Raw genomic sequence first — 9,189 nt, 5'->3', positions numbered from 1 at the left:
AATTAAGAGGTTAGTGCTAGGACTCTTGGGCCTGGTGTCAGGATAATGTGTCTGGGTGGGACATCATGCTACATGTCTGCGGCATGATGCCCCAGTGCTAGACATCAGTATAAACTGCTACACTGCATACATCGTAGTGATATGACTGAAAATGTTTTAAAGCTACGTTAAAAATCAAAATCACACACACAAATACACACACACACACACACAAAATCGACAGATATAATTTTTACCTAACGTACACATGTAAAAGTTCTGCTTTGCAGATTACGTCTTTTTTAAGATATTTTGTTAGACATTTATACAAAGAGAAGCTTAAAATAATAATATCTTATCATTCATCATGAAAACAACTGATTAAGCATACATAATTTCTTAAATTGTAAAACTTTTGCCACATATTTTAGAACGAAGTTTCATACAACTGAATGGAGAGGAGATTACAAGCTTATTTGAAATGTCATTCTCAAAATGCAATTGCAGGCATTATTTTATGAAAATCACCAAACATTAAGGTAGAGACAGATCTTTTAGCGCATCAACGCCAAGCAAATACATGTTTTAGTTCATGTTTATCTTTTAAATTTGCCAAGTGATTTCCATAAGCATGAGCCAATCAAAGATATTTAGTTCGTACAACACGGATGTTCTACTATAACACAGGACAGATCTAATGCTAAGCTCAAGCTTACAGCAATGTTGCCCTAAGGTTGTGGCAACGTTGTCATATAACGTTGTGGCAACGTGATTTGTTGAACTTCGGCAATGTTGTTACAACATTGCTGTTTGACGTCACAAGATGACATTCATACAACATTATAACAACATTCAAACGGTGAATCATGAAAACTGCCTATGTTTCTGAAACCCATATGCCCCACTGCTATCAAGAAAGTCAAAAACATAAATTAAACATTAAAAAGATGTCAGCATTACCATCCAGCTAGAAGGAGCAGAGATATCGTACATTGAAGAAGGCTGCCATTGTCACCATATTTGATGTTAGGACTGCACCATTTTCGTTCGGGATGAAATAAACATCACCAATCACTTCACCATGATAGAAGAAAAAGTAAACAATGCAACATATATTTTACCATAACTTTATTTTTTGTTGACTTTTTTATTTTATTAAGAGTAAAAACCAGAATAGATATCATCCTCAGCAAGGTCGGTATGTGTCTTGCTCTGCTCAGGCTCCTACAATTTGAAGTAAATAATGTTTGAACAAAGTCATCTTTTCTCAGAACTGTTTACACAAGTAGAAGTTATCAAGTGAAACGAAACTTTCTTCGCTGTACTTGTGTTTCCCTTAATATCATTAAGCAGGTTTGCATGTTAAGTCTTGCACACACATGTCAATTCAAGCGAGTGAATGGTGGAATCAATACGTACTAAGGCAGATTTTGATTTGTCCGGGTAATTCACTTCAGTAAATATCCGAGTAGTAGCAGAGGAAGATGAATGTAAATTGTAGTTGTCTGTACACAAGGATGAGCATCCGTTTTATTTGGAATTTAGAAACGCATCCGCTTTTGCAAATACAATACCCAAAATGAGAAAATCAAATCCAATATTTATAAAATTGGAGTATAACGTATCACTGTGCAGATTAAGTAACAGTACTTGTAAAATTGGTAATTAGTAATTTATGTAGCACATCGACTAACTTGCATGGTCAAACTGAAAAATCCAATATATATATATATATATATATATATATATATATATATATATATATATATATATATATATATATATATATATATAGTTCTTGTATTTTTCTTTAACTTCTTACCTTATAACTTCTAGAATTTTGTAAAAACAAAAAAAAAAATTAAAAAGGTTAATTTTAAGTCTACTTTAACCGTATTGCTCTTTAATATCATCATTCTTCAGCTGCAACGTTTTATTTTTTCATGAACAAGTAAATGCCCAAAGTAATCACTTCAGAATATAGAAGAAATTTAACAAAGAAATAAAGATAGGGCTTGCACAAATAATAGACAAAACTTGCTTATTTGGTTGACTATTTGAAAAAACTTTTCTATAGAAATGTGTGTATCCTCAAAGCACATTTGGCCTTCACCCAACCACACCCCCAACTAAACAAGTTCTTCAATCATTAGATTATCCTTGTTATCAGTCTCAACATTAGAGGTAAACAACATCTTGATAGAATCATTATTTTAACTGATTGAGAGAGCAGACATTGTAATAAAGATACCGTCAACTACAGGGATCAATATCAGAAAATCTCTGCCATTATCTTTATGATCAGTCCATAGGATATTCGGATGATCGATTTTAATTTTGTTGATTATTATTCGTGACAAAATTAATATCAAAATAAGATGTTTTTTTAATAAATAATATGTTTTACATAACTAATTTAACCATATCTCGATTACCTTCGTGCTTACGGTATCTTCAGCAGACTTGGTGGAGGAATTACTATTTTTTCGATAATATAAGCAACAAATGTTGTAGTCAAAAGTTCAATGATCAAGGTTACAATGACCACATTGAGATAGGATTGTGTATATGTGACGTGTTCTTCGGTGTCTTTTTGCAACAAAATGGTTTGCCCTTGGTGTACACTTAAACAGATGGTTATGATAATTTTTGTCTTCCTTATTCATTTAATATGCCTCATTGATGTTGTTTCTTAAAAAGGCTTTTAAAAATGTTATAAAGTAAACGGGTTTTAAGTAATAATTTAGGTAAGCATGAAAACTTTGAGAACACGTCAAGTTTTAATTGCGCTACGTTGTACATTACAAACTATTATCAACATACTATCTCACGATATTTGCAGTTTCCAGATAAGAGGAAACAAACTGTGGATTCATGTCAGCTTGTGGCGTCCTACTTAGTGCATTTCAGAATTGCCATAAACAACAAATTTAAATACCCAACATGATATATCATTGCCACAAATACCTTTGTTTAGACGAAGATTCATTTGCAAAGGATAAAGGGTAATAGTTTGTAACTAAGTTATGTCCTCTTGGTTGAGGTGTCCCCATACATATTAAACCAAAGCACTTCTTACTTGTACCATATTTGTCGATATTAGTTTTGTGTTTTCGATATTTAATGCAAGTCAATATCTTTTCATGATCTACAATGAGTTTTATGGGACCAAGAGAAATGACCACATGCTGTCGAGAAACTGATTGGTTGATGCATTTGCACAGAAGCTAGTTATCAGTGGTCAGAAAGGAAAGTTGTAATGGACAGTCAGCACTGAAGCATTTTGGTATGAACAATGAGAATATCAGACCGTGACGTGTTTGCCTTATAGAAAGGATTATTAATTATTCCAGGTAAATTTATAGGTGAATATACATTGTCAAACTTAGATCAGTGGTATAAGCAAAATATGGATCATAGCAGGATGTTTTTAAATGAAATCATAAATATCGATAATTTTCACAATAAGAATATAAACAATATTTATTGATCATTAATTCTTGCCTTCATGCTTTTTGAAATTTCTCAAGAGGATTGTGTGAGTATTGACATCATAAAAAGTCGATGTAAATTAAACAATCTCAGTTTGTGTACCATTTTGTGTGGATGGGTGAAGGGTGAGATATTTATATTAGAATCTGGAATTTAATCTCTCATGATGTTGAAAAGAATGATAACACCAACAGATCAATAAATTTACTAGTCATTCTAGCAGTTACAGGAAACTTAAAAGCATGCAGAAGGCAAACTTCAGAATTGGCTCTTCACAAATAAGACTCTTGGAAAAATAAAAAATAAATTCATTTTTGTTTTCTGTCCAAGGATCTTCGTTTTTTATTGTGGATAAACACTTCTGTACGGATTGCAGATTTACGAATTATATATATCAGAGGTCATTACACACTAGAACATCTTGAAGTATATTCGAAATATTTATCAGTGACATATTCATAAAGAAACGTACATTCTGACATATATGACATAATTACTTGTCTTGATAACTCTACCTGGTATCAACACACATATGACACACTGCATTACAATATATTTATCAAACACGTTTTCCTTGTTTACATGATTCTCATTAATTCTCCCAATTGAACGAAGGCTTTGACAACTAATGGAGAGAGAGAGAGAGAGAGAGAGAGAGAGAGAGAGAGCATAAAGATGGATGCGCTACATTCAGAAAAGTATGGATGACAATAAGGAGTATATTATGGCCTGAAGTATTCCCATGCCCGTGCTACTGCACCACTGTACCTCATTATAGTCAAAACAAAACCCTGAACTCAAAGAAATGAATATTGAAAACAGGCTTTTTATGATTTTGCTTGCAGTTGATGAGGGAGATGTTCTGTGAATTATAAAAATAAAACATTTTGAACTGATAAAGTCAATTACAGTTATCGATTGCCTTCCTTATGTGATGAAAGCATCAAAATTTATAGTTATTCTTTATTTGAATATTTGTGACTTTAGTAGCTTTGTTATTAGCACGTAAAATATATTTGTTTTTATGAATATGCTTAATAAGTATTTGAACCGAATAGCTTAGCAATCTTGTTTTGGTTACAAGCAGTGGTTATCTTTCTGCCTATTTGTATCGCTTTTCACTAGGGGGAAAACTATACTTCATTCTCGACATCTATTCATGTGATTATCACGGTCATACTTTGTAACACTCTAACGAAGAACGGTCTCGAATAAACGTTTATAAAATTTAATAGCATTTTTCGTACTTTAGGAGACAATGAAACGTGTATAGTTTACTGTAAACATTCGCTCAAAGACTAAGGAAAATTTTAAAAAGGAAATAATATGAATTCATTACTTTTCGGGCAAATTAATTTTACGGTCTTTGTTAAAATTGACATTTTCACGGGTACTTCAGTCAGTTGACTGGAGGAAGTAGTTATATGGGCTACAGTTTTTGCTGCGTTTCAAATTTGCGGAGTGCCCTGGTGGTTGAGTGGTCTCGCCTTTACCGATCACTGCCATTTCACCTCGGCAATAGTGTGTATGTTGGAAAGCTTGGCAGCAGCTTTCAGTGGGTCTGTGGTTCTTACTGGGGTTTTCCCGGGTTCTTCCTCCCGTGTTCTTTACCCATTTTTGGGAGAAAGGAAGGATGGAATGTCAACACAAAATATTCAGTTCTAAAATAGACTTCTGTTTACGTTTTGACTAATCAATCCATTTGAGTGATGCATATAGTTTGGGTTATCAATTATCAGGTTGTTACAATAAATGTGAATTCATGTTTCTTCTGGGCATCAATTTTGTTGTTTCTTATCAAAATTGACATTTTAGTGGGTACTTGTTATTTTTGTTTCATTTAGTACCTGTATTCTTTCATATATTATTTGAAAGCAATTATAATACCTTGAAATGGACTTCGAGAATGGATCATAGTAGATATAAAGTTGTTTTTGACATGTATCTTATTGCCTAGATCCAGGTGTTATAGTAATTGGGTTGGTGGAATAGGAGAAGGCGGAAAACAAAATTTCTCCCGGTGAACAAATCGAGGACTGAAAAGGGCGTCTTTTGACTGGTGGAACATGAGGCCCTTCTTACACAGGTAGGCTAAACGTAGATTCAATGTTTTATCATAATTCTATTTTCTTTTTGATTTATTATTTCTTATCGGAAACACCTTCTAGTGTTAACCTAAAGTCTAATATCCCATCAGTATCGTGTGTACCACTAATGATGATATTTACTGTACTACTGAACTGCAAAGATTATGTTCAATCATCAATTTGTGTTTGTTTTTACACACACCACACACATTGTAAAATAGTAGGCTTCTTTTAAAGCGATGTTCCAAGGATTTTATTTAAACTTTATAGTCTAAGTATGCAATTGTTGTAGATGTGAAGTAAGTAGTTTTGTATGTATCACCATGGCAGTAGTAGGCAAATAGAATATCGAGATTGTAGATCCGTCTATAACATAGTTTTACATTTAGGTCATTTTGTAAACTTTGGTGGAATATCCGACTTTCATGAACACATTTCATTTATTACTGACAATTGACTTTTGAGATGTCAAATGGTTGTTATAGTGATAGAACTTTGCACGGATCTGCACCGTATCATACATTATTCAAGCGTCTAACTTAAATTTCAAGGTTTATTTTTAGGGAAGAGGTCATGATAAGGATATATCCTTTGCAGTTGTATTTACTTGATGTTATGTTTGTCTAATATTCATACATTAATGCTCATACTTTAAGTTAGCGCTTTGAAAGTAGATCACATTCCATGTCTCCACATAAATTCTCAGTACTGTCTTACTCTAGTAAGTGTTGATCATTTTAGAACATTTGTAACCTCAAAGAATAAAGAATAATGAATCTTCATATGTTTTTACTAATCACTTTTGTCTTTTTGATGAATTACATGTATATCGCATAATCTCGTAGTGTATATCTTTTTATTATACTATATCACTTGTGCTTTTCAGATTGATGTCAAGTTTATCATTTTATCATGACAGCTTTTAGCTATTATATAGTTGGTTCAACACAATACCAATTTGCCATACTGCTGCATTGTGTTCTGGCTTGATTTGAAGGGATCGGTAAAGGACCAGAAGAGCTCTGTCTAGATCTCCTTGTTGTCTAAAACAATATGCAGGTAGATTCAGACATGTATCATGAAAAATTGTTCTCTCATTAGTGTATGAGCAGACTAGCTTATTCAATGAGATTTGTCTTTGCTGTAGCATATTTAGGGCTGAGTAGGTCAGATACTGAAGAAAGTACAGGTAGGGTCTGGCATCCACCACTGCCCAATCATACCAGTAGTGTTCGTATGAATCTCTGAGGGAAGGATCAGAACCTACGGACCGAAACATCTCATAGTTGAGGGGAGGCAGAGTGATGTGACTCTCTGATGGTAAATATGTAACAAATGCAGCTATACATGATTCAAACATCTGGCTAGTTGTCATGTGTTCCGACAGAATTTTCTCCATGGTCGTTCCCTTTAGATATTTATGACGTGAAAACATAGCTGATACTTCAGATACACAGTGCACTAATTTCTGCTCTACAGCACTTAGCACTGTTTCTGCATGAGCTAGATATCCCAACTCGAGATAGAAGCCGGCAAGTTTGAGTTTCCCTGATGAAACGTCTGATCCTGTTCCATAAAGAAGGAAATTATGTGCATTATTCATATCTTCAAGACGAAAGTTCTGTGATTCTAAGCATGATGATGCCAATTGGCAGCCAATGTGCCCACAGAAAAACCTTATCAGTACAGGCAATATGTCCTAAAATATCTGCTGCCTGTCTGGAATTCATGGATCAATGTGAACACTAAACCATGTGTTACATTTTGGCGAGACAGTTCCAGGAGCTCAAAGTAACCCATTCTGAGAACATTGAACACGTCAATGAAAATAATAGTTTCAAAGTTGAACTCATGTATTTCATCCCCTGCCACTATCACTAAATTTTCAATATCACTTCGTATTTCCTGCAAAGTAAAAATTCTACTACAAGCATTATACAGTACTTGGCCAATTTGATCACAATCGGTCATCACCAGATATTTGAATTCCATATCAATTAGACTGACCAATATCTTGTACAACTTCTGCCTCACAAGTCCCGTCATTTTCCCTAGAAACATATTTTCCTGGGGAATGAAATAATTTGGGCAAAGTCCGACTTTAATCCAGTCACATATTTGTTTCAAAAGTAACTTTAAGCAGAACAGCATTTTATTTGGTTTCCAGCATTCCTCTGTTGTATTATCTATCAGCTAGAACAATGCAGTCTTGCAGTGGTAACTACTAAGACATTCCCCTATGATAGGTTCGATAAAAATTTTTTTGATGATTTTAATCAAAATGTAACAAGCCATTTGTGTGTTTTTCAGTCTCCACATCCACTCTCTCTCTCAACTGAAGTAAAGGAAATTCTAAATTCAAGCTTCTTCTCTCTGCTTTCAACTAATGCAACCGGAACTAGAAATATCCCCCTCTTCAAGATATTCTCCAAACGATGGCGCGAAATCCAGTTAAATCTTCTCTTCCGAAACAGCCATGGTATAGTTTCCTGTAGCCAACTATTTACTCTAATACCAAATATCCTGTCAATCTTAAATGACGGACGTACACTAGTGATTGCTGGCCCATGCCTGTCACGATCATCATCTAGATAAAAACCTGAAGAATTTAATACTATCCGCCAGTCAGCATCGAACAGGAAGTTTAGGTCTCTATCTCCTCTGTGCAGAGGTCTAAAGCCATGCTGACTCCATATTATCTCCTGTAGCTTACAATACCCAGGTGGTGTTTGCTCGTCAGCTACCACAAGGAAATTTACAATTCCAGGGACTGCTTCTTGCATGTTGGTGGTTGCTAGGACGTTGTTATGAAAATGTACTATATTAAGATCTGATTGCAGGCCTGGTGTGGTTGCACCTTCAATTTGACTGCCAAATATCTTATAGCAGAAGCTTTTTGTAATATCATCGATTCCTCTGACTTTTGTGCTGATGAATGATTGCAGTTGTTCAAACTGTTTCCATGTGTTCTTCTTTCTACAGCGGATCCTTTCATTGACTCCAAGTTGATGCAATATTTCCATAAGAATCAAAGAAACCCGAGAGAAGGTATCTGCTGTGTCTCTGTGTGCCATAGCTTCTGAAATAGTAAACAATGTAATAATAATAATAATAATAATAATAATACTGATGGTGATGATGATGATGACTAAGTGGATCCTCCAATTAAAGACCATATTTCTGACCCTCATATAAATTAGATCCCATTAATTTGGCTAAATGTTGCTCTGTTTAATGCTTGTTTTAATTTCATTTTAATTTTGCAATAATGAGAAATAATTATAAAATATTTATACAGCTAAATACTCTGTGATGATATTATGTATAATTACATATGTGGAGTCATTTTCTTCTAACGTGTGCAAGTCACATTTTAATGATTTTCCTTGCAGGTATTATGCTGAGCGACCACTCTAAGATAATAATAATAATAATAATAATAATAATAATAATTTCCAATACAGTATTCCTGTATGTATAGAAACAACAGTGATGCTTTTATATAAGGGTCCCTCAATATATGAAAATTTGTTTTTATGTACAATTTTTTAAGTTTAATATAAGGTCCATCGATGGACCAGAAAGTTGGCTTTTTTAAACATGTATGTGTTTTATATGTATGTAACGTAAA

The 9,189-nt window shown here is 33.9% G+C and overlaps 2 protein-coding genes across 2 annotated transcripts in view; both read right to left on the bottom strand.

Moving 5' to 3' along the window:
• Positions 1 to 6,330: 6,330 nt before the first annotated feature.
• The window catches only part of LOC149777405 (uncharacterized), a 59,430-nt gene continuing 56,571 nt past the window's right edge, over positions 6,331 to 9,189 (bottom strand). Inside the window, exon 6 of the mRNA XM_089941391.1 lies at positions 6,331 to 7,257. Coding sequence (XP_089797517.1) covers positions 6,481 to 7,257 — 777 coding nt within the window. The 3' untranslated portion in view covers positions 6,331 to 6,480. The remainder of the gene's footprint in view (positions 7,258 to 9,189) is intronic.
• On the bottom strand, positions 7,738 to 8,633 carry LOC149777406 (uncharacterized). Its single transcript, XM_089942030.1, has one exon. The coding sequence runs from the start codon at positions 8,630 to 8,632 to the stop codon at positions 7,865 to 7,867; it is 768 nt and encodes a 255-aa protein (XP_089798156.1). The 5' UTR covers position 8,633; the 3' UTR covers positions 7,738 to 7,864.

Source organism: Sinohyriopsis cumingii, chromosome 18 (assembly GCF_028554795.1).
Source record: "Sinohyriopsis cumingii isolate HCF-2022 chromosome 18, ASM2855479v2, whole genome shotgun sequence".
NCBI lineage: Eukaryota > Metazoa > Mollusca > Bivalvia > Unionida > Unionidae > Sinohyriopsis > Sinohyriopsis cumingii.
Note: the sequence above shows the minus strand (reverse complement) of the source record. Positions and strands in the feature narration are given on the sequence as shown.

What these genes read in the sequence shown, in the direction of transcription:
- LOC149777406 (XM_089942030.1), bottom strand. Translation starts at nt 8,632, where the DNA reads ATGGCACACAGAGACACAGCAGATACCTTCTCTCGGGTTTCTTTGATT.